Here is a 24208-nt window from a genome sequence, read left to right on the forward strand (position 1 = left end):
TTTTTAACATATGGAAAAAAATAAAAATAAAACAAAAAAATAAAATAGATTCCCCGGTATCACTGCGACGGCATACTGTTTTCAACATTAAAATAAAATTAAAAAAAAAACAAAACTTGATCTCATAATTTTCACATTTTGATTCCAATAATGTTTAACTTAATTATGGTGTTAAAAGGAATGATATAGTCACAATTGAATTATAAATATAATTATTTAAAATCTTTACCTCATAATTATGACGTCTATTTCACAATTATGACTGTCTTATAATTTTGGCTTTTTGTTTTATGATTTTGACTTTAATCTCATGAATCTGATAATGTTGGCTACCCATACATTTTTACCTATCTTCTCTTATTTTAGATTTAAATCTCATCGTTTTGAGAAACTATGTCATAATAATGACTTTTACTTATAAATCTGACTTTCGTCTCATTATTGATTTTTCCTCATAATTTCAATTTTTATCGAATAACCAGTTACTGTCTGCCAACTGATAGTTTTTAAGCCTCCTTCTCCAAACGATTCGCCAGTTCCGGCAGCATGAGAGCATCTGTTGGCTGGAATGTTATGAATTAAAAAAAGATAAACAAAAGATAAACCCCCCCTGCTGGTGCTATATTTTCGCCACAGTGTGTTTAGTCCAGTGGTATCGTTACTTGCCCGCAACCCGAAGGTACCGAGTTCGCAACTCAGTGGCTCCACGGGGGAGCTAGGAAGCGTACTCGTGCGCGCCGGGAGGTTCGCCGGCTGGAGTGCGGTAGAGTCCAGCACGTGCTGTAGATTCCCCCGGTATCACTGCGACGGCATACTGTTTTTAACATTTGGAAAAAAAAAACTTAATCTCATAATTTTTACATTTGATTCCAATAATGTTTAATTTAATTATGGTGTTAAAGGAATGAGATAGTCACAATTGTATTATATATATAATTTTTTAAAATCTTTACCTCATAAAGATGACATCTATTTCACAATTATGACTGTCTTATAATTTTGGCTTTTTGTTTATGATTTTGACTTAAACTCATGAATCTGATAATGTAGGCTACCCATTCATTTTTACCTATTCTCTCTTATTTTTGATTTAAATCTCATCGTTTTGAGAAACTATGTCATAATAATGACTTTTTACTTATTAATTCTGACTTTTGTCTCATTATTGACTTTTCCTCATAATTTCAATTTTTATCGAATAACGAGTTACTGTCTGCCAACTGATAGTTTTTAAGTCTCCTTCTCCAAACGATTCGCCAGTTCCGGCAGCATGAGAGCATCTGTTGGCTGGAATGTTATGAATTAAAAAAAGATAAACAAAAGATAAACCCCCCCTGCTAACACTTTATCTTCGCCACAGTATGTTTAGTTCAGTGGTATCGTTACTTGCCCGCAACCCGAAGGTACCGAGTTCGCAACTCAGTGGCTCCACGGGGGAGCTAGGAAGCGTACTCGTGCGCGCCGGGAGGTTCGCCGGCTGGAGTGCGGTAGAGTCCAGCACATGCTGTAGATTCCCCCGGTATCACTGCGACGGCATACTGTTTTTAACATTTGGAAAAAAAAAAAAAAACCTTGATCTCATAGTTTTCACATTTTGATTCCAGTAATGTTTAACTTAAGTATGGTGTAAAAGGAAGAGTCACAATTTCATTTTATATATATATATATTAATCGTTACCTCATTATTATGACGTCTATTTCACAATTATGACATGACTGTCTTATAATTTTGGCTTTAATCTCATGAATCTGATAATGTAGGCTACCCATTCATTTTTACCTATTCTCTCTTATTTTTGATTCAAATCGCATCGTTTTGAGAAACTATGTTATATTAATGATTTTTTTACTTAATAATTATGACTTTGTCTCATTATTGACTTTTCCTCATAATTTCAATTGTTATCGAATAACCAGTTACTGTCTGCCAACTGAGAGTTTTTAAGTCTCCTTCTCCAAACGATTCGCCAGTTCCCGCAGCATGAGAGCATCTGTTGGCTGGAATGTTATGAATTAAAAAAAATAAACAGAGATAAACCCCCCCTGCTGGTGCTATATTTTCACCACAGTATGTTTAGTCCAGTGGTATCGTTACTTGCCCGCAACCCGAAGGTACCGAGTTCGCAACTCAGTGGCTCCACGGGGGAGCTAGGAAGCGTACTCGTGCGCGCCGGGAGGTTCGCCGGCTGGAGTGCGGTAGAGTCCAGCACGTGCTGTAGATTCCCCCGGTATCACTACGACGGCATACTGTTTTTAACATTTGGAAAAAAAAACCTTGATCTCATAATTTTCACATTTTGATTCCAGTAATGTAAAAGGAATGAGACAGTCACAATTGAATCATATGTAGGCGATCTGAGGGGGATGAGGGAGGATGGCGTCCCCCTTGTTAGCAAAATGACCAAAATGCGTCCCCTTTGTTATCCTGCCATCCCCCATCTGTCAGAGCAGAACAGGGATGCTTAGTTGAGGATGTTCTGCCTGACTCATTGATCCTTTACAGGGTTTCCCATTTATGTATTAAACTGGAGCGGATCGCCAGTGTTTAATTAGCCCCCCACGGTTTTCACGTCGGCATTCCAGCAAAACTTGTAGTGTCCCATGGATACACAGCCTGTTCAATGCGCTGATGCTGCGCCGTTACCCCGCCTCCCCCTCTCCTCCTGGGTGGACAGTGAAGCTCGGAGTTTGACACCGTAGGCCAGTGATAACTTACTCAACCCGCGGCTCTCGAGCCGCATGTGGCTCTTTAGTGACCAGTTGCGGCTCTTTTAAGGCTTACTATTTCATAATCCTCCCGAAATCCTCTATAAAGGTGAAAACTGTCAACAGTAAAGACTCTTTGCAATAAGTCATATCAATAAATCTAAGTCCACACAAAGAAGACAGACTTTAACTGCCAAATTAAAATGAAAACTTAGTCACAATTATTAATAATATTAATATATTATTATTAATTAATAATTATTAATATATATTATTACTGTCGGGTGCGCGCTGGACGGAGTGGGGGGCGACCAAGAGCGCAGAGGAAGTCCGCTGACGGCGCGTCTCTTCAGTAAGTTCATTCATAGAGGTGTGCTGTCTGGTGGTCAAAGTGGAGCTTCTAATGCCCTCCTTTAACACATTTCTTCAGTCACTTCCTGGCGATGCTCTCCCATACTTGTATTTGATGATGACTTTTGCGATGCGCATCATTATCAACGAGCCAAACACACACGGATCACATTTTGAAATCATGAGTACAACTTGTCCAAAGGTGGGTGTTTTATTTGATCTTAAACATACTGATGATAAATACTGTCAAAAAGGCAGAAACAGAAAAATGAATGAAACAAACTGGCAAAACAGAACAATTTGTGAGGGGGAGCTGCAGGTGTGAGGCAGGGCCAGTTTTAGCCATTTGGAGGCCCAGGGCAAAGACCAATATGGGGACCCTCCCCCTTTAGCTAACAGCAATAATAATGAGAGGAAAAAAAATAGAAAGCATAACTTTAAGTTAACAGAGTCACAGAACTACAGTAAATGTCCAAAATAAGAAATAGAAATACCCAAACAGACACCCATAATTCACCAGCTCTTTGAAAAGCTTCTCATAGCTCTAAGTCGGCACATTCTGATATTTAAAAAAAACTTTAGTCCAGATGGAACTTACGCAAATAAAAACATGCTTATTATCTGTGAAATATCCTTTCTTCTGACACTGTACAGACATTTTTATGTAGCCTATTTCATCCCATTTACATGGTGGTGGGTGTGTGTGTGTGTGTGACCATAACCAAATGTTTCTATTGAAAAATGAAGCACTTGAAATATGAAATGTAAAGAAACGTTTTTTTTTTTTTTTTTTTTTTCCAGGCACACATTAGCAGCCCACTGAAAATGGCTTCACAACCAACGTCTGGGTCCAACCCACTAGTAAAGAATCAAAGGCCTAGACTGAATGAAATAACAATGATTAACTGAATGGATAGTTAATAGTTATAAAGAGATATAATAGATATAAATATATCTTTAATCCCTACTTTGTTTTCAATCTCCTTAGAAATCTTCTAAAAATGATAGAAATCACTAGTTTAGTTCAAATGCAGGGGAAGGAAAGAAAGAGATACAACACTTTGTTTCTGTTTCACAATTAAAGTTTTAGGTATCTTTTCTTAACATGAGATTTTACTTTTAAGACATCTTTTCTTTTTGATTTCTAATTTACCAAAACTAGACTAAAAGGGACTAATGTTTGACTAAAATGAAAAGGCATTTTAATCCAAAGACTAAGACTCAGAATTAATTTTAAATAGTCGCTAAAATTTTAACTGACAGAACAGCCCCCAGGAATAAAGATCAGTTTCAAAATATCAACTAGGCTGCATTTTGCAACTAATGCAATTTTTTCTAATTGTTAACAAAAAGTTCTCATCCCAATAAGTGTAATTATTCAAGTTTCTCAGGAACTCAGTTTCTCAGTTAACCTGCTTACATTAACGTCTTGTAGCAATCCCACGATGGACCTGCAACCAGTACACATCACATTTGTTGAGCTGTAAAGAGGGAAAAGCATTTATGACACAGCCTTAAGTTTGTGTGTACACTATCTCAGCGTGAATGCAAAACAATCTAAGGGAAACAACAAGAGAGTAAACAAGATGATGTGAAAACATTCTCAGTGCATAATCACAGATTTTCTGTCTTCTTCTATCATCAGTTGGAAGACAATACCAGAGTGGTTATTAAAGATGGCAGCATCCCTTGCCCAATGATCAGAGAGGTGGAAGAAGCAGCATCTTAGGTGGATGAGTTTGTAAGTGGGCCATATTGCTTTGAGACTGACAGAAGCAGTCTTAACTGCTTTGAGGTCAGCCCCACTGTCAGACACAGGACCTGAACATCTCACATTTTCTATCCTACCTCATATTTGTAACCTAAATGGCTAACGGACAGAAGACTACACTGTAACTGGGGCAGGAATATTACTGTTTTTGCTGTTGTGTCACTCTGTGGAAATATATGGTGGACAGGTTGAAACTGAAATTTATTAGTAATGTATAAAAAAGAGCAAAATGGGCATACAAACAATAAATAAATCAAAATTACTTTCACCAAATAAACAACAGTGCAATACAAGAGTCTGAGATGCAATAATTTTCTTTACATATCCCAAAAGGTTATTAATCTACACTAAATAAAGTCACATTTGAAGTTGATACCTAACGTTTCATATTTTAAGTCGTCCAGCGTGACTAACAGAAGTTAATAAAAACTGAACAAGTCAAGGTTTTTCTGAGTTTATAAGTGATGAGCTTTAAACAGAGAATGACTTCTGGATTTTGCTATAACGTCTGCATGTACATTTTTTATTTTGTTTTTGTATTTGGTTTTAAAAACAATGGAATAACATTTTGAATCAGTCATTAATATTTAGCATGCCAATGTCAAAAGGTGTACACAACTTTATTCTAAAAAAATCAGTTATGTTCTGAATAGATTCCTTATCTTTTTGCAGGAAAAATACAAAACTGATACTTGCATAAAAATAACTTAAACTACATATTTGTTTTCCACATTTATGTCTGTCTATTGCCATAATTTCTAAGTTTGTTAATTACTACCACCTTTTGGAAAGGCAAAAAAAAGGAATATGATCTAATTTTTTTAAAGGATATTTACTCAGCTTCCATAATTAAGTAAAATTTTAAGGAAGTTTATCTTTACTTGATTCTGTTGTTCATAACTTTATGCTTCTACTCTTCCCTATTTTAGAGTATATATATTTCACTACATTTATTCTACAGTTTATCAACAAGTTATTGTGAGATCAAATGAACCTTGTGTTTTGAGCTTTGCACTTTAATTCTGCGAACCAGAGTTGTATTTCTGTGATGCTGAAATTAAGGCTCACTTCTAACAATTGACCATTGTAAGGTGTATATTTTCTGCATTTTAAATGATTTAGTTCAATCAGGATCTACAAAATATATTTCACTTCTGTAAAGTCTCTTATAAGGCAGCAATGTTGCATAAGAAAAATAAATGAATTGTTCTTTATTAAATTCATATATAGGATACGAGTTTTGAATTGTGGTGGTTTTAAATGGATTTCTGCTTTGCTTTATAAAAAACAATAAAATTAATGCAAAGATTAAGTTTTTGTGATTCATTTCAACACTACTTGTCTCTCCGCAGAGTATTTGTTAAACTAATGACAAAAGACAAACATTCACAGGAGAACAATGTAGTGACTGCAGTCTGGATTCATTAATCGAGATTAACAGCCTTTTTGTTCAATCCAATGATGAAAGAAAGTTTGGAACAATTGCTTAGAATTTAAAAAAGAGTGCTTCAGTACATAGAAGTGGGCTTATACAGTATTTTAGTGTATTTGCTAACTTGAAAATGACAAGTGCTGGTGAGTTTCAGTCCGTGGGCTGTGCTGATGATACTACGCTGCCATCACATGGTCATGTCTGACAGGTGCACCTCCATTCACCAGGTAGCAACAAAACATAATGTTCCAACTTTTCCTGTGCTTAAGTAGCACATTTCCTTCTTTTCCCTTTCTTTACTTCTGTGGAGAAAACACAAGAAAATCGTGTTAATAACAGCCATGTACACATTAAAGGCTATGGGGAAAGTGTAAAAAGAGATGAAAACTCACTTACAGAAGCATTGTTGGTGCCACCGTGAGAAACTGTGGCAGTTTCAGTTACTTCTTCTGTTTGCTCTGCAGGTTTTGCAGCCCGTAACAGGTATTTGGGTACATGCTGTGATAAAGAAAAAACAAAATCTTAACTGTATGGAATATCAAAAATATAGCTAATAATAGATTTACATAAAAACCAAAGGCCAAATAACAATTTCCATTATTTGGCTGCTTGAGGCTTTAATTAAGTCTTAATTTTCCACAAACCTGCATGAATATGTGAATGTATGTTGCACTGAATAATTAAGTCATCACCTTTATTTGTTTTAATCAATAGATAGGATGGATAAATAGTGCATCAATAATATCATACATTATACATTATGTTTGCAGTGTAAGGCTTCAATAGGGAGAAAGGTCAAGACTTGGAGTGGAAATGTTCTTTTGAAGGCACTAAAAGTCAACAACAATATGAATTTGTGAAAAGAAATAGAGTTATTGTTCTTTATGTATCAGGGAAAAATAAATGCTCATATTAATACATTTTGTTACTCAATTGCTTTTTTTATGTGCTTCACAGCAGGTTCTCCTGGCTTCAGCTGTCTGTGCACTGCCTCCATAAGTTTACATATAATTTACTTTTAAATGGAAAAAATAACAAGGTCTTAATCCTAAGGATGTGACATAAACCAGCTCCAAATACACTTTTCATACTTATTAGCATTGCTGCTGCCCTGCTTGTGTCTAGTGGTCTGACCCTATTAGATGTTGCATTCCATTTGCTCAAATGTCCACTCTGACTCAAGGATGAAATTAACAGTGTTTATTTCATCGACTAAAACTATGACTAAAATTGTTCATCGACAGCCTTTTTTCCATGACAAAAACTAGACTAAGACTAACAAAAATAAGCTTAGATCTGCGATGACTGAAACTAAGTTTAATTTTTCGTCAAAATGATTAAAACTAGACTAAAATGTATTTTTCGTCGATATTTGACATTCTAAATCCATGATATTTCTCTACTGTGGGTAAATCTGTCACAAAACAATGCATTTGTAGCTATTCTGCCTCTCAACTGTAGAAAGCAGGGACCCCAGGTTTGGTAGGGTGTATGGACACACTTCCATGATTTGGTACCAGATTTAGGCAAAAAAAATAAATGCTTGGACCAAAAGTAAAGACTAAAATGTGAGAACTTTTTACGGACTGAAACTAGGCTAAACTGTTTTGGGTTTTCATTGACTAAAACTAAACTAAAACTAGAAAGGGTAGAAATGACAAAAATGTGACAAAAACTAGAATGCATTTCATTTCAAGACTAAAACTAAGACTAAAATTAAAAATAGTTGCCAAAATTAACACTGGAACTTAATATATTTTGGAGATACAAGGTCAAGGTCACAGTGACCTTAAAAACTTGTGAGCACAATATTTCAAGTATTTATTGTGAAATTTTTGTGAAATGATGCTAGAAACCTACTCTTCAACGCATTTATCAATTTGACCTCCAAACACTAAAATAAATCTGTAATTCAAAGGTTAAAACAAAACTTGCGAGCAGCAATTGTTTACCTTATGGCCATATAGCCACCAGGTGGTAGTTCTAGTTCCTTTACTGTATTCAATCATTCATGTCTGACTAAAGCTCAATCCTTTTGATAAAGTCAATACAGATTATACAATTTCTGCAGATATTTAAAATCAATATTTTGGCTTTAAAATCTCCCTGTATCAGCTGTAAATATTGGCTGTACAAGCAAATAAGTTAGTGTAGTTTTAGGCTGGACCGACTGTCCTACTTCAGCTGAAGTCTTTTCTTAATTCATCATCATTCCTTACACCTAAAAGTGTGTTTAAGGACTGAAATGTGCTCATTTGTTCACCCTCAAACTTGAAATCGTGTTAAATCTTGGTGTCTGCACAGTATCGGCTGAAATTAATTTGTAAATATCAGCATATTGGATAGTAACAAAATTCCAATATCATGCATCTCTACTTATTTTCATTAATTTGCTCTATCCTTTTAAAATAAATAAGTATGGGCACCAGCGTGGCTCAGTGGCTAGGGCAGGCACCCTTTCCACCCTGCACTGTGAATGTTTACATGTTTTGTTCAATAAAAACATGAAAACATATCATTCTTTGCACGGTATTAGTTTAAGCAGACTGTGTTTGTCTATTGTTGTGACTTTGATGAAGATCAGAACACATTTGATGACCAATTTATGCAGAAATCCAAGAAATCTCAAAGGGTTCACATACTTTTTGTAGCGACTGTATTCATGGTCTTGGTGCATATTTGGTGCATGTCTTCCCTTATTCTCTCTTCCCTCATTTCCTGTCTCCCTTCTGCTGTCCAGTCAAATAACGGCAAAATGACTAAAAATTAATCTTTTTAAAAAAATCCCATCCAGACTAATACCACCCTGTTATTTGAGAGATAAGTTGTTTATAGGCATATACCCTATATTTGAAAAACTTTCAAAAGCATCAAAAATCAGAAAAATATTGAATTTTCTTTTAAAGGGTACTTAGCACTGACAACACATTTTTTAAGTAAGTAAAATTGATTTGATATAGCACCTTTCACAGAGCAAGTCATAAAGTGCTTTATAAAACAGCAAGAATACATACAATGAGCAAGAATAAAAGACAGAATTAGTGCAAGTATACAAAATTTACAACAAATGATCAAAAGCCAGTTTAAAAACATACGTTTTCAGCTGCTTTTTAAAAATCTCAATTGAAGCAGCAGAGCTTAAGTTAAAAGGGAGAGAGTTCCAAAGGGTCTGGGCCCCAGCCTCAAAGGCTCGATCCCTTTTGGTTTTAAGTCTGGCCCGAGGGATGACAAGTAGACCTTGCTCTGAGGACCTGAGCGTTCTGCTGGGGATGTAGGGATGGAGCAGGTCAGTTATATATTCAGGTGCTTGATTATGGAGGGCTTTATAAACAATAACCAGGGTCTTAAAGTGAATTCTGAATTTCACCGGAAGCCAGTGTCCATAAAGTGTAGAGAATATAAAACGGGTGTCGTGTGGGTTGATCTGCTGGACCCAGTTAATAGTCTAGCAGCAGCATTCTGTATCAACTCTAGACTGTCAAGAGAGGATTTATTGAGGCAGGTAAAGAGGAAATTACAATAATCTAGATGTGAAGAGATGAAAGCATGAATTAACATTTCTAACTAGGTGTGAGAGACAATTTTAGTTGAGCTATGTTTCTTAAATGAAAGAAACAAGAACGAGACAGTGATTTGATATGATGATCAAAAAACATTGATTGGTCAAAAATCAAACAAAGACTTCAGATTTGCTTTGACTGAGGAAGAAAGGGGTCCAATACACTGAATTACCTTGGATGCAGTGCTGTCTGGGGCAATAAGGATCTCTGTTTTTTGTTGATGTGAAGGAAATATCAGCATATTGGATAGTGACAAAAATCCAATATCATGCATCTCTACTTATTTTTATTAATTTGCTCTATCCAACTGAGAACTTTTAATTCTTCACTTTGTGCTCACTGGTAGATAAACTGAAGAAGTGTGATGTTGAACTGACCGTGCAGATTTGTTTATTGTGGCATTTATTTATTTCATTACTAATTTAATAACCATATTTATATTAATGAACATTTGTATAGAATAGGATGCCATAGCTTTAAGAATGCAGGGAACTCCTGTTGTTTGATCATTAAAATAAAACTTAGGTCTAGTAGACAGATGCATATCACTACACATCTCCAACAGCTCCTATTCTTTCTGTACCTGAATAGTTTCAGCCTGCAGCACCAAAGGACTCCGAGAGTGACGTCTGTCTCGCCCTAGCAGCACCTGTCTCTCTCCTCTCCTGCTCTCGGGATCGTCTCATTATATTCTGTTTATGGTTGATTCTCAGATGTTTAACTATCTTAAAACTTAACTGTCTTCTCACACACATCACGTGCCGCGTCGTTGCTGTTTATGGTGCTGACGTACATCAACATATGACTGTGTTTTAGCACGTTGTAACCAGTGACGCTCTTATAGAGCCGTATTACGCATGTGACTGACAGGCGGAAGAAGAAGTAGTTCCTAGGAACTGGGAATCATTACAACAAATTGCGCTAGTATTTTTACTTTCCACTGTATTCCTGTTAATGTTAAACTATACATTTGTCCACATTTATTAAAATATCGAAATTTTTGTATGAGAATCGATTCTAGAACAGAAGTCTCTGGTATCGGAGGGATCGATATTTCAGTATCGATCCGCACATCACTTAACCTTGCAAAGCAGATGGATACGCCCGTTTCCTTGTTCTTCACTGGCGAATCCAAAGAAATCCATCTGGCATGTCAGGGTTACACATCACTCCCACAGGTGCCACGGCAGCTACCATTACCACAATTAAGCTTGCCCTTTGTTTGAAAAGGTAAATTGCGAATGCTACTTTTGGCTAACATAGGTAAACAAAGAAGAACCTTACGACAACAGTTGAATACATATAACCGCCATGTTGTTATTTCATGACATAACTTGATTTTATATGTGAAAGATATGTCCCTGGAGGTATAACAAGCTAAGACGTAAACAAAAGACTCTATAGGGACCAAATACGATGGGAACTGAAACATTTCTGTAAAAACGGTTGATAAGGGCTACTGTGATGATCACTTCCTTTTTACAGTTAGCTAATCTGCTAGCTAGCAGCCTCATGCTAAAAGACGGTAACGTTAGTCTTAATTTGAACAAGGTAACAGTATTGTAATGTGACGTGCAGGGATGGCAAGGCAAAATTCACAAATAGGCCTACTGTGGATCATTTGGACAAACATTAACAACAAATGTAAACCATAACCCCAGTTAATGCATCACAGCATATCTGTTGTAATTATATTAGGCTTAAAGCTTCCAGAAAGGATGTTGTGAGGCTTTGCTACCGTTAACCCATTAAGAAAGTGTCATTGTAGCATCGAATAACGTGAGCAAAAAATAACATTAAGCCCATTGGCTCAGCAAGCAGAACTGACTTTATCAAATGTTTAACGACGTAATTATCAATACATTATCTTACCTGTTGACTGTACAGCATTGCCTCGGCTGTCGGCTCAGGATGAGGCTGCTAAGGTGTGGTTGAGCTGGTAACGTCAGATCAGCGGCGCAGCGGCAGACTCTCTTTCTTGTAGTATTTTATTCTCATAATATAACGACTTTAATCCCGTAATATTACGAATATAATCTCGTAATATTACGACTTTTTCTCGTAATATTACGACTATAATCTCGTAATTTTACTTTTTTCTTGTAATATTACGACTTTAATCTTGTAATAAAATTGTTTGCAGTTTTTTTGTTAATTTGTGCAATAAAAAAGTTTGATGAAAATATTAAAAGTAAGAATGGTTTTGTAACAGAATAAATGCACAAAATTAGGCAATTATAAGGCTTCTCATAAAAACACTGAATGCGAAAGGGTTTTCATCACACTAACCATTATTTTTTGTGAAGTTAAGGTAAAATAAAGGGCTACAAAAGATCCTAAATAAAGAGCAGTTCGGGAGTCGAAAGAGTCGGTTCTTCTTTGGGAGCCTAGCCAAAAGATCCGGCTCTCTGAAAAGAGTCGAAATTCCCATCACTAGTGTCCTCCAACCGGACGGCACAATCCAGGAAGGCCAGACTGTCTTCTTCATGACTAAAGAATGAATTAATTCAACTGTTACAACAGTGGTTCTCAACTGGTCTAGCCGCAGGACCCAACAATATCTTGGATGACAAATCGCGACCCAAATTTCCAAAAATTATCAACAATGCAAATTTAGCGAATAAAAATGTGGCAATTAAGATCTTGGATGGCACAGAATTTATGACAGGAACAAGGGAGGAAAAAACGGACATGTTTTACAACCCCCTTTTCTCATGATAAAGTGTAGATTAGCCAATTATGCAGAGATCTGGAGAAATGTTTTCATTAACATGCTTAAAAGAGAAACATGAGTTGAAATATTGATAAATCATTAAAATGTACCCATTATCACAATTTAACAGAGTTAAATAAACAGTATGGTCGGATGTTCTTATTAGACTTTGCCACCATTTTTTTATTTCAGAAACACATTCATGACCAACTGAAAACTGTTCTGTGACCCACTTTTGGGTACCAAACTACCAGTTGAGAACCACTGTGTTAGAACATAAAAAACAGTACCTCAACACAGTTCACCGTGCAATCCGAAATTTATTTTCTATTCTAACTTTCTACACTTCTGCTTTTACAGACATTAGGTAACTGTAGCAGGTCTGAGTCCTCTGAGCACAGTTCTAGAGGTAAAAGAACTCTGAGTTCTTTATGAACTGATGGTGCCTGATCATCCTGGTTATTGCCAGTGATTTTCAAACTTCATTTAAATTGGCAGCATAGTCAAAATAATTCATAAACAAATCATCTGTAAAGAAATATTTGTATTTGTGTACAATACATTATAAAATGATTATAAAAATGCAAAGTACAGTTGTGGTTTAAGAAAAATGGGAATAAAGGAAAGGAAAATAATTGAACACAATCTTTTGAAACAGTTTTGAGCAAAATGTAAGAAATGCTGAAATAAAGGGAAAGAATTGCATAGGATTTTAATCATACTAAATGACACATACTCCCTCTTAACTACTTCATTTGTCTTTGCTTGTTGTATTATCTATCAAGAACTGACACTTATGGTAAAATGCAAGCACTGGTATTATTTCACCCGTGAGCTTTTATCCCTGAATCAGAAAACCTCATGCTTCCCTGCAGCTCATGTTTCTAAAGCAGGCTGGTTAGATGTTACATATTTTGAGTGATGAGCCTAAATCAACAGAGAACCCAGGATACAGAGGCTCAGTGAACTTGGTCTGGATCTTGTGCAGCAGTGTCAACCTGTAAGGGTCAGAAACGCTGTAGAAGGCCAGAGTTCCTGCTTCATAATCCAGATGAACGCCCACTCTACGTGAGGGGGCCGGGGGAATTTGGCCTTTGTGAAGACCATTGTGCCAAAACACACAGCCAAGTGAAGAGCAAGTTAATTTCCAGGAGAGTTTGTTGTGGCCAAAATAAGAATCTTTTCCTGAACCTTTTCTTTCAATGCCTTTGTAGGACACAGCCAGGTCCACAATGCCACCATCCCACTCCACCTCCCAGTAGTGGTTTCCAGTAAGGGCATTCTCGCACAGGGCCTGGTAGTTGAAGGTGAATCTGTCAGGGTGATCAGGATGAGCCTGGTCGTGGACTCCCCAGGATAGCTCATCCTTCGTGTCAGACAAGCAAAGACATGCAGCTACCGTGTTTGGGTCAAGGTCCAACTTGAGCTCTGCCGGGAAAGATGAAGCGCCCATTAGTGGTTGAAACCTTCATGTTTTTGTGTGCTGATATTGCTTGTACTTACTCTTGTATATTGTAAAAAGGTCTTTCCTCAAAGTTATGTCCTCCTGCTGCCTCTGTATATTTGGCACTGACCAAAAGGAAGGAAACACTGATTATATTCAGGGTAAGCTTTTCTACACACACAGAAAACATACTGACTAGATCAAACTAATTTAAGCTCTAAAGTAAGATCAAAAATTGATAGTACTTACCCTCATTTTTGTCAGAATAACTGAACAAATCACTCTTTCCTTTGTTTTGAATTCCTTTTATTTGGTCTTTCTGTACATCAACAAACTCCGTCAGCACGTCAAGGTCTTTATGACAGTCAGTGAATGCTGGGAGGTCACCCAGAGCCTGGAAACCCTGGACAAATCAAACCAAAAGAAAACTTTTAAAAACTTGTCCATATTAAAGCAAAATTAACTGACATCCAAATTCTGGTCATCACCTGAAAAAACTGGATTGGGTTTGCTGTTTGTGACAGCTGGTTGAGTTTAGCCTCTCTCCTCCTCAGCTGGAGCACTTCACGCTGCAGTTCCCCAAGATAAGAGTTGGTCCAGTCCACTCCTGCTTTCTCTGCTTCTCTGACTTTTTCTCTCATCTCGGAGCATTTTCTCTCCACAGCACTGACATATGAGCGGATGTTTTCTGCACATATCTGCTCAAACTCGTCACATGCCTCCCAAGCAGCACCCTTGTAATAAACAAAAAATATTTTTTCCTGCTTTAATTGATGCATTTTGTATTGAAACATTTACAGAAGTTCTGGCAACGTCACAATTCATACCATTCTGCTATGTATAATTCTTTTAAAAGGTACACATATTATAAACCTTATAAAAAGATGGTCCAGGTCAGTGGATCCACCAACAGTCAGACAATATTTTGCAGAATATATCCGGTAGGCTGTTTTTTTTAAAACCATGCCTATAATCATAAATATTCTTCAATCATTTGTTTCACCTGTAGCCATTCATCAATAAGATTCATATGTTAACATGTAACTTTGCCTGTTAAGATGATTTTGATTGAAATAGCTTTTAATTTCAGTAAATATGAACTGCTAATGCTGCAAATTCAACAACTGACCATTTTTAGTTCTTTACAACCTATAAAACTTTTTGAAACTCTATTGTGCATAAAAATGTGGAACAGGGCATTTTGAGTTTTTTTATTTCTGAAAAAATAATAGTTATCATTGGGAGGTTTGTTCAGTACAATTTGAATTGTGCTCCAATAGTTGATTCCTTGAAAATTATACTGAATGCCATTTGCATTGACTACTTAGGAAAATCTGGAAAAAAAAAAAATCATTTGCATAATAATTTGAAATGCGGGTTGTTAAGTATTATTGTGTCTTTTGGGAAATGCTAATAAACACATTAACTAATGTGAAGAAAACAATACATGTATGTCTAATTTAACAATAGTAAAAATGTTGCTCATTGATATAGGCAAATTATAGTTCAAAAACACAGTAAATGCATATACAGTGCTTAACAAATTTATTAGACCACCTGTCATATTTGTCTCAAAGACCATCCAGCATCATGAAGTGCTTTAATGCAGACTCTTTCATTTTCAGTCAGCTCTCACATTTTACCATTTTGAACAGGAATGAGGAATTTCAAACAGAATTCACCCAAATTTGAGCCGGCTCACTGGGCTTCTCTAAGAAGTCAGAAATGAATCAAGCATAACATTCAACCACTAAAACTCAGTTTTCTTTTCAGGAATGCAAGTGACATATGACATATTAATCAAGAAATAATAATAATGTGCTTTACTATTTTTTCGTTTTTTTTGAAAATCAGTCAATTTGAAAATTCATGGATAACAATAATAATTATATTTTAGCATTAAAAATATCATTTGGGCTAAAGAGCTTCTACATATTGGTGTATAATCATTGCAGAAACATTAAAAAAAAAATGATTTTGGTAATTACCAATGCTGTTAATTTAGGGCAGCTGTGGCATAAACCTTACTTTGGTTAGGGTGGTCTAATAAATTTGTTAAGCACTGTATATTTGTATAACAATGTAACATTTTTTGCTTGGCTGGCCGATTAAGGGGGGCTCTGTGTAATTTTCTTTCTGCAGGCCCAGAATCCCTAGCTACACCCCTGCTTACCCTAACCCTAAAAAGGAGCTTTTCCTGATTTGTATTTCTGTCCTGACAGAGAACGGTGTCGCATATGGTTGGTCTGTGATAAAACACATCTTTGTTTTACTTTTAGCACAGTGTTTCTTATCAGGTCTGGTCACCACCTCCAACTTTATGATAAAGTACGGCAAAAACTGAAGAAAATGTTTCTCCACTCAACTTTATCTAATAAAAAAATGTTGCTTGGATCTTCGATGGACAAAAGGTGACTAAACAAAAGGCGGCACAAAAATGTGTTAAAAAGCACATCATTACAAAATGTTTCATAATGCCAAGTTAAACAAGTCTGCTCCCAGTTTAAAAAAAAGAAAAAAAAAAAGCTTGTCTAACTTGAAAACAATAACAGAGTTATAAAGGCCAAGGCTAACAGAGCTATATTAGCTACATAAACCATGTAAGTAACGTAGCTGCATAACTAACGTAGCACAAGTTAAAGCAAACAAACAGTAGCAATAGTAAATTATGTTGCATTTCTTAAAGCTAGACCTTTTAAAGTTTTACTACAGAATAATTGCAGGATTAATGGCTGCAGTAGCTATAACTCTATCCACTTACATTCTTCCTGCTAGAGTTTGTATGTGGTCTGTGTTTAAAAAACATGTTTTGCCATGAAATGAGCACAGTTTCTATCACACCTACTGACTAAAAAACAACTTTAAGGACATAAAAATTGTCCTGGTTACATTCAGCCCAACATGAAAGAATCCTTTACTTGGATGAAAGTTGGATGTGAGCATGAATGTTTAATCATGTCATTAAAATGTGCTGTCAAAGATCCAGTAGGTCTTGAAATAATTGGAATTCCCTTGCAGGAAACAGCTGTTTCTGATCACAAATTTTACATGGGACATCTTTGTCGGCCTGTACACAGAGGATAACTTAAACTTGGCACAACCCATACAAAATAAGGAAATAGTTGGCCAAATAATAGGACTTACTCTTATAGAGTCTGCAGCTTGTCTCAGCTCCACCATTCTCCTCTCAGAAATTAGAACTCTGTCTGCTACTTCCTGCTTTGTCTGCTCCAGTTTTTTCTGTTAAAACACGGAGAAAGATATTCAGAACTTCAGTGACTACAAAAGGATAGACAGAAAACAACTTTAATATTTGTCTGGTCTGAATTACCTGCATTTCACACTTTTCTGCGTCAACTGTCACCATGTCATGACCTTTATGTCCATCTATCACACACTGCAGACAGATAAACTGCTGGTCAGAGCGGCAGAAAATCTCCAGAAGTTTGTCATGACGCTCACAGATGCTTTCCTGGATCCTGGCAGAGGCTTGAGTCAGCCTGTGCTTCTTTAATGGTGGCACTTCATAGTGAGGCTTCAGATGAATCTCACAGTAAGAGGCCATACACACCAGACAAAACACGGAGGCTTTTCTTTTTCTCCCTGTGCAGACATCACAAGCAACATCCCCGCGCTCGGCGTAGGCATTACCAGCTTCAACAGCAGCACTTTGACTGATGTTTGTCCTGTGTTTCTCCAACAGGGCAGCCAGAAGCGTGTTTCTCTTCAGATCAGGCCTCACTTTGGAAGTGTGCCTGCACTGAGGGCAGCTGTATCCTCCATTGCTGTTACCGTCCCAGAAGGCATTAATGCATCTTGCACAATAGCTGTGTCCACAGTTGGTTGTCACTGGATCCTCCAGTAACTGTAAACAGATCGAGCAGTCTAACAGTTCCTGACTGTCTGCCATTTTCTCCCGCGTAGACTGGCACGGTTACTTTCATTCTCTCTAGAGAAGGAGGAGCATGTTGCTGCTTGTATACTGTGGTACAGAGTACACTGTGTGAGGAAGAGCTGGAAACAAAGTTCAACTGGACAACAACAGGAGTCAACAAGAGGAATAAATGTACCCACTTTAGATTATTTTATCACAGGATGAATAACTTACTTTTAAAAGTACTTAAAGCATGCCACCAAGGTGTCCCATATCCCATCACCACCCATTATACTGATGGCTTAAACATTAACAGGCACATTAATTGATTGCAACTTTGTTGGAAAAGTTTTGTGTAAGCACTTCCCTTTCAGAATATATATTTCAAAAATATAAATGAAAAAAAATATAAATTAATACTGGAGGTCTACATGTATTTTCTGTAATATAGGTACATCTCAAAAAATTAGAACATCATGAAAAAGTTCAATATTTTTGTGAAGTGAAACCCGTATATTCTATAGACTCATTACACATAGAGTGAAATATTTTAAGGCTTTATTTCTTGAAATGTTGATGATTATAGCTTACAGATAATGTAAACCCAAAATTCTGTGTCTCAGAAAATTAGAATATTGTGAAAAAAGTTCAATATTAGAAAGTCATGGTGTCACACCCTAATCAGCTAATTAACTCAAAACACCTGCAAAGGTTTCCTGGGCCTTTAAATGGTCTCTCAGTCTGGGTCAGTAGGCTACACAATCATGGGGAAGACTGCAGACTTGACAGATGTCCAGAAAACAGTCATTGACACCCTCCACAAGGAGGGTAAGCCACAAAAGGTCATTGCTAAAGAAGTTAGTTTTTCACAGAGTGCTGTACCCAAACATATTCATAGAAAGTTGAGGGAAGGAAAAGTGTGGTAGGAAAAGGTGCACCAGCATAAGGGATAACTGCAGCCTTCAGAGGATTGTCAAGCAAAATCTATGCAAGAATTTGGAGGAGCTTCACAAGGAGTGGACTGAGGCTGGAGTCAGCGCATCAAGATCCACTACAGAAGACGAATCCTAGACACGTGCTACAAATGTCGCATTCCTCATGTCAGTCCACTCCTGAACCAGAGACAACTTCAGAAGCGTCTTACCTGGGCTGTGGAGAAAAAGAACTGGACTGTTGCTCAGTGGTCCAAAGTCCTCTTTTCAGATGAAAGTACATTTTGCATATCATTTGGAAATCAAGGTCCCAGAGTCTGGAGGATGAGTGGAGAGGCACAGAATCCACGTTGCTTGAAGTCCAGTGTGAAGTTTCCACAGTCAGTGATGATTTGGGCTGTCATGCTGGTGTTGGTCCACTGTGTTTTCTGAAGTCCACAGTCAATGCAGCCATCTAGCAGGACATTTTAGAGACCTTCATGCTTCCTTCTGCTGAGATGCTGATTTCATTTTCCAGCAGGACTTGGCACCTGCCCACACTGCCAAAGGTACCAAAAGCTGCTTCAATGACCATCGTGTAACTGTGCTTGATTGGCCAGCAAACTGGCCTGTCAAGAGGAAGATGAGAGACACCAGACCCAACAATGCAGATGACCCGAAGGCCGCTATCAAAGCAACCTGGGCTTCCATTACACCCGAGCAGTACCACAGGCTGATCGCCTCCATGCCACGCAGCACTGATGTAGTATTTCGGGCAAAAGGAGGACAAACCAAGGATTGATTGCATAGAAATGAACATGCTGTTCAAAAGCCTGACATTTCTGTTTAAAATATCCTTTTTTATTGATCTTATTGATATTCTAATTTTCTGAGACACTGAATTTTGGGTTTTCATTACCTGTAAGCCATAATCAACATTTAAAGGGAAATAAAGGCTTGACATATTTCACTCTACATGTAATAAGTCTATATAATATGTAACTGGTGGAAAGGGGGAAGGGGCTGAAAACAACCAGACAGTGCATCATGGATTAAGGAGTTCCTCTCTGGCTGATACATAAGAGACAAATGCCAGGTAATTTTGTGTAATTATGAAAAGCAATACTGAACTATAGAGGTGCATTTTGACCCTGTTACAAATATAAAGGTTCTATTTTCTGAAATGAGTGAAAAAAATATTGTACTTTTTCATGATATTCTAATTTTTTTAGATGTACCTGTACATTGTATTTTGTCCTCTCTGTTCCTGTACATCATCTACTCACTGGGACTGTTGTTTAAAGTTGTGTGAGGTAAATTTCATATAATTATTTTGTAAAATAAAAATGATTTGGTCCCTGGGCTACCAGTTGATGATCACTGATTTGACATCTTTCAGGCTAACTGTCTCGGTTTCAATCCTTATGGTTCAGCTAACTCTTGCCAAAACACACAAAACTATTTGGCTTAGAATATCTGAATAGGCTCGTTTTTTCATAAGTTTGCGAGCACTGAAGGCAGTCATTACCAATGCAAAACTGGCCACGTTTTTTTTTTAGCTTTATGTGCAATACTCTGCCTATGCTGTCCTACCTACTTTTCGTGCCATTGCTTTGCCAGCATCATTGAAGTAATATGCGACGAGTGATATGAAGATTCACTTTTCATGCGAGATTTGAGAAAAACGCGAGATTTGTGCGGTTTCCAAGGAGACGAGGGCAACGTTCGTTATCTGCAAGGAGGAAGAGGTGGTGTGTTTGGGCTTCTGGGGATGTTTGTATTAAGCAGAGAGCTTTTTGCATAATGGAGCTGCCGGACACAATCAGAAGACGATTAGAAGACTTTTCTCGAAATGTATTGTTCGACCAGAATCGGACGCAAACTATCACAAAGGAGAATGACACGTTTTTGCCTCACGGTAAGCTAAAAAATAAAGCAGCTGGTGTAACTGACGAGTTAGCATTAATGTGAACGTAGCTAGCTAACTTTGATAGACTTAATTTTACTCTAACGTAGTTTTACAGCTGCTGTTGCTAAAAGATGACGGTCATGGGGCTAAAGTGTGTTGTTTTCTGGCTTTAGACAAGCGGGTTCTGTCTGGTCTCCATCTCCAGATGTCTCTCTACTTTAACATGTGGTTCTTCCCTCTGTGGTGGATCAGCGAAACTGTAATGCTGCACCTCAAGGTAAAAGACGGGAAAACTAATATTTTAAACGTGCTTAAGCATTAACACCAGGCAGTGAGAGATAACCCTGATATAAACGCACGCTGGGTCTTGGTGACTTGGACATGTGAAGGCCATTTTACATGGTCACTCTTTTAAAAGCAACACTGAGAGTGAATCAAAAACACTAGCTGAGCTGAGCTCCATGTCTCTCCTGTTTTTTACTATCACATTAGAAAGCCAGCTGTGACTGAACCCCATCAAACATTATGTGATAGCCATGTCATGGTACCAGCTCTATGACCACTGTGACGGTTAATCTTTTATCCACCTCATACACAAACAACAAATAAATATAGATGTAAATATTTAGAACTATAATAAACATGACTTTAATTGACATACACTGATCAGACATAAAGTTTGACCACCTGTGCAATGTAATACAATGCAGTGCAACAACTCTTACAAATTGTGATTTAGTAAAGCCTATATATTTCAGTTATTACTGACAAGGCTATTTATTATTACATCACAGTGAGCAGTGCTGGTGTGTTGAGGATTTTCTTATCATTTGCATAATATTTTGTCCACTCCAATAATATACATGAGGAGAGCTAGACATTTTAAACATGTAGTGGCTGATAAGCTCATTGAGCATTAATTTTTCTCAGCAGTAATCTGAAATAATCAGGCCTGGACCTGTTATGTGATGTGATTATTTTCTATCTTAAACCTTAAATAATAATAATAATAATAATAATAATAATAACTTTATTTGTATAGCACTTTTAAAAACATGGGTTTACAAAGTGCTTTGACAAGTGCAGAAGCAAGTACAAAAACAAAGCAACAACCCAGACAAAAGACAGAAACAGAACGTGACATCTAGACAGATAATAATTCATCTACATCGATAAAGAGCGACAATATAGAACCAAACCTAGATGACCTGTGATGCCATGCAAACTAAGACATCACAGACGTCAATCAGAGTGCAGTCATGAACTGCACAGCTAAGACATCATGAACATCAGGATGCAGGCAAGACACAGACATCAGTACCATAAAATGATAGGAACCCAGGCAAAGCATAAAATGATAGGAACCCAGGCAAAGCAGGAACCCAGCTACACAGGCTGAGACCGAGAGGACCAAAATTAAAGACATAAGAAATTAAAAGAGAAACAGTAAAATGTAAATGAGAGGGCAAAACAGATATTAAAACAGGGTGAAACAAGCTCTAAAACTGTAAAAGCAGTAAAATTAATAAGTATTATAACAGAGGTAAACATAAGGGGAAGCAGTAAAGGAGAGATTAAGAGGAAATTAAACTAGAATATGTAAGAATCTGTGAGAGGATAAAAATTATAAAAATTAAATAAGAAGATGAGACGAAGATGAGACGACATCACATAAAAGCCACTCTATAAAAATGAGTTTTAAGAAGTGATTTAAAAGATGTCAATGATTCTGCATGCCTTATCTCCTCGGGCAGGTCGTTCCAAAGTCGAGGGGCTCTGATGGAGAAGGCCCTGTCACCCTTAGATTTGAGTCTCGACTTTGGAACGACCAGGAGGTTCCCACCCGAGGATCTGAGGCTGCGGGCTGGGACATAGGGGAATAAAAGTTCTGTAATATATTCTGGAGCCAGACCCTTCAGTGCTTTAAAAGTAATAAGTAAAATCTTAAAATCAATTCTAAAAGTAATGGGTAGCCAGTGTAAAGATGCTAAAATCGGTGTGATGTGATGTCGTCTGTTAAAACCAGTGAGAAGCCTAGCTGCTGCATTTTGAACCAGTTGAAGGCGAGAGAGGGATTTTTGGCAGAGACCTGACAGGAGAGAGTTGCAATAGTCCAGGCGGGAAAAAATGAGAGCGTGGATTACCTTTTCCAAATCTGTCTGGTGGAGAATTGGTTTTATTTTGGCAATTGTGCGTAAATGAAAAAAGCATGACTGTATAACTTTATTGATGTGTGTTGTGAAGGTGAGGCTGGAGTCAAATTCTACTCCTAGATTTCGAGCTGTTGATTTAATGTTTGTGGACAAAGGACCAAGGCTGTTTGTGATTGTATTGGGAGAGTTTGGAATATTGAAAAGAATGATTTCGGATTTGGAATTATTGAGTTGTAGAAAGTTTTGTGCCATCCAGCAGTGAATCAAGCATTCATTTGAATGTAGCTCATTGAACAATTTGTTCATTTTGATTTCTTCCAGTATTCTGCCTTGACAGACTACTATAAGTTCATCCTGGTAACTGTTCTCATCTTGATGACCTTGATTGAGGCCATCAGACTCTTTCTTGGTTATTCAGGGAACCTGCAAGAAAAGGTGCATCTTCACTCACACAAACATTAAGAAGTAATTTTAAAAGGGTCAACACAACACACAAATAAAGGTAATGGTAGCAACTGGTCTGATATTTGTTTTTGGAAGGTCCCAGAGTTGGCAGGATTTTGGCTGCTGAGCATCCTGCTGCAGTTTCCACTGATCCTGTTTCTGCTCTTTAATGAAGCCATCCTCATACAGCCGCTGGAGCGGGCTGTTCACATAGTGCTCGCCTTATTTATACTGTCACAGGTATGACAACACTTTTTTGCCTGTTTGTAATAAAAGTAATTGTTTTTCATCTAATACCCTCTCTTTTGATTTGTATAGGCTCTCTCTGGTTTTGTGGCTCTCCGTGACATGGTCAAACACACTCAGAGCCAGTTTCATCTCCGACAGTTTGACTGAATTTGGAGTTCCTGTATCTAACAAACCACAAAACAACCCTACACCATAGCAGCCTTACATCAACATCACTCAGACTCACAGGGGGGCAACAGAAATTTGGCATGCACATGAACTGTTTCTTCAGAACAAAAGACATTTTCTTTTCTATATGTAAATAAATAGATGTTTGAATAAGAGTCTCATTATTTTCTGCAGTTCTTTTGTTGTTTTTAAACTGAAATTTTACCTGATTACTGACCTGTAAAATACATTCTTAAAAATATATATATTTTTAATAAGTTGGCTGGTAACTAAAAAATAAAACCAAGCACAAATGTGTCTTCATTATGAGTGTATGTTGATTTAACCAGGAATTCAAGGATGGACTGAGTTAAAAAGTGTATTTGCTATGAAATCCTAATAGTTTCTGAAACAAGTCCATTGAGAGTTAGAAAAGCTAGAACTGAGGAAAAAAGTCACAAATTTTGTTGGCCCATTGCAGATTACACCGACAATTTTAAAAATACTGAAATTTTGTTTTTACTTCTGTAAGGCCATAACCCAC

The 24208-nt window shown here is 37.1% G+C and overlaps 2 protein-coding genes and 1 long non-coding RNA gene across 3 annotated transcripts; 1 reads left to right on the top strand and 2 right to left on the bottom strand.

The window, feature by feature from the left end:
* Positions 1-4685: 4685 nt before the first annotated feature.
* LOC121514704 lies at positions 4686-11756 on the bottom strand. Its single transcript, XR_005992323.1, has 3 exons — positions 11693-11756; positions 6657-6758; positions 4686-6562 (listed from the first exon to the last, which is right to left on the bottom strand). It is a non-coding gene; the product is annotated as an uncharacterized LOC121514704 (long non-coding RNA).
* Positions 11757-12845: 1089 nt separating this feature from the next.
* Positions 12846-17940, bottom strand: LOC121514703 (E3 ubiquitin-protein ligase TRIM47-like). Its single transcript, XM_041794933.1, has 6 exons — positions 17309-17940; positions 17122-17217; positions 14466-14711; positions 14227-14380; positions 14037-14102; positions 12846-13961 (listed from the first exon to the last, which is right to left on the bottom strand). The coding sequence occupies exons 1-6, from the start codon at positions 17885-17887 to the stop codon at positions 13432-13434; spliced, it is 1671 nt and encodes a 556-aa protein (XP_041650867.1). The 5' UTR covers positions 17888-17940; the 3' UTR covers positions 12846-13431.
* Positions 17941-20484: 2544 nt separating this feature from the next.
* On the top strand, positions 20485-23840 carry tmem17 (transmembrane protein 17). Its single transcript, XM_041794929.1, has 5 exons — positions 20485-20680; positions 20845-20948; positions 23146-23259; positions 23365-23508; positions 23587-23840. The coding sequence occupies exons 1-5, from the start codon at positions 20566-20568 to the stop codon at positions 23662-23664; spliced, it is 555 nt and encodes a 184-aa protein (XP_041650863.1). The 5' UTR covers positions 20485-20565; the 3' UTR covers positions 23665-23840.
* The last annotated feature ends 368 nt before the right edge of the window (positions 23841-24208 follow it).

This window comes from Cheilinus undulatus, linkage group 9 (assembly GCF_018320785.1).
Source record: "Cheilinus undulatus linkage group 9, ASM1832078v1, whole genome shotgun sequence".
In the NCBI taxonomy this organism is placed as follows: Eukaryota; Metazoa; Chordata; class Actinopteri; order Labriformes; family Labridae; genus Cheilinus; species Cheilinus undulatus.

Excerpts from the sequence above, each read along its gene's own strand:
- LOC121514703 (XM_041794933.1), bottom strand. The coding sequence starts at position 17,887 with ATGGCAGACAGTCAGGAACTGTTAGACTGCTCGATCTGTTTACAGTTA. Across the intron at positions 14,103-14,226 it reads TTATTCTGACAAAAATGAGG|TGCCAAATATACAGAGGCAG; the intron begins GTAAGTACTATC and ends CCTTTTGGTCAG. Across the intron at positions 13,962-14,036 it reads CCTTTTTACAATATACAAGA|AGCTCAAGTTGGACCTTGAC; the intron begins GTAAGTACAAGC and ends CTTTCCCGGCAG.
- tmem17 (XM_041794929.1), top strand. The coding sequence starts at position 20,566 with ATGGAGCTGCCGGACACAATCAGAAGACGATTAGAAGACTTTTCTCGA. Across the intron at positions 20,681-20,844 it reads TGACACGTTTTTGCCTCACG|ACAAGCGGGTTCTGTCTGGT; the intron begins GTAAGCTAAAAA and ends TTCTGGCTTTAG. Across the intron at positions 23,509-23,586 it reads CCTTATTTATACTGTCACAG|GCTCTCTCTGGTTTTGTGGC; the intron begins GTATGACAACAC and ends TGATTTGTATAG.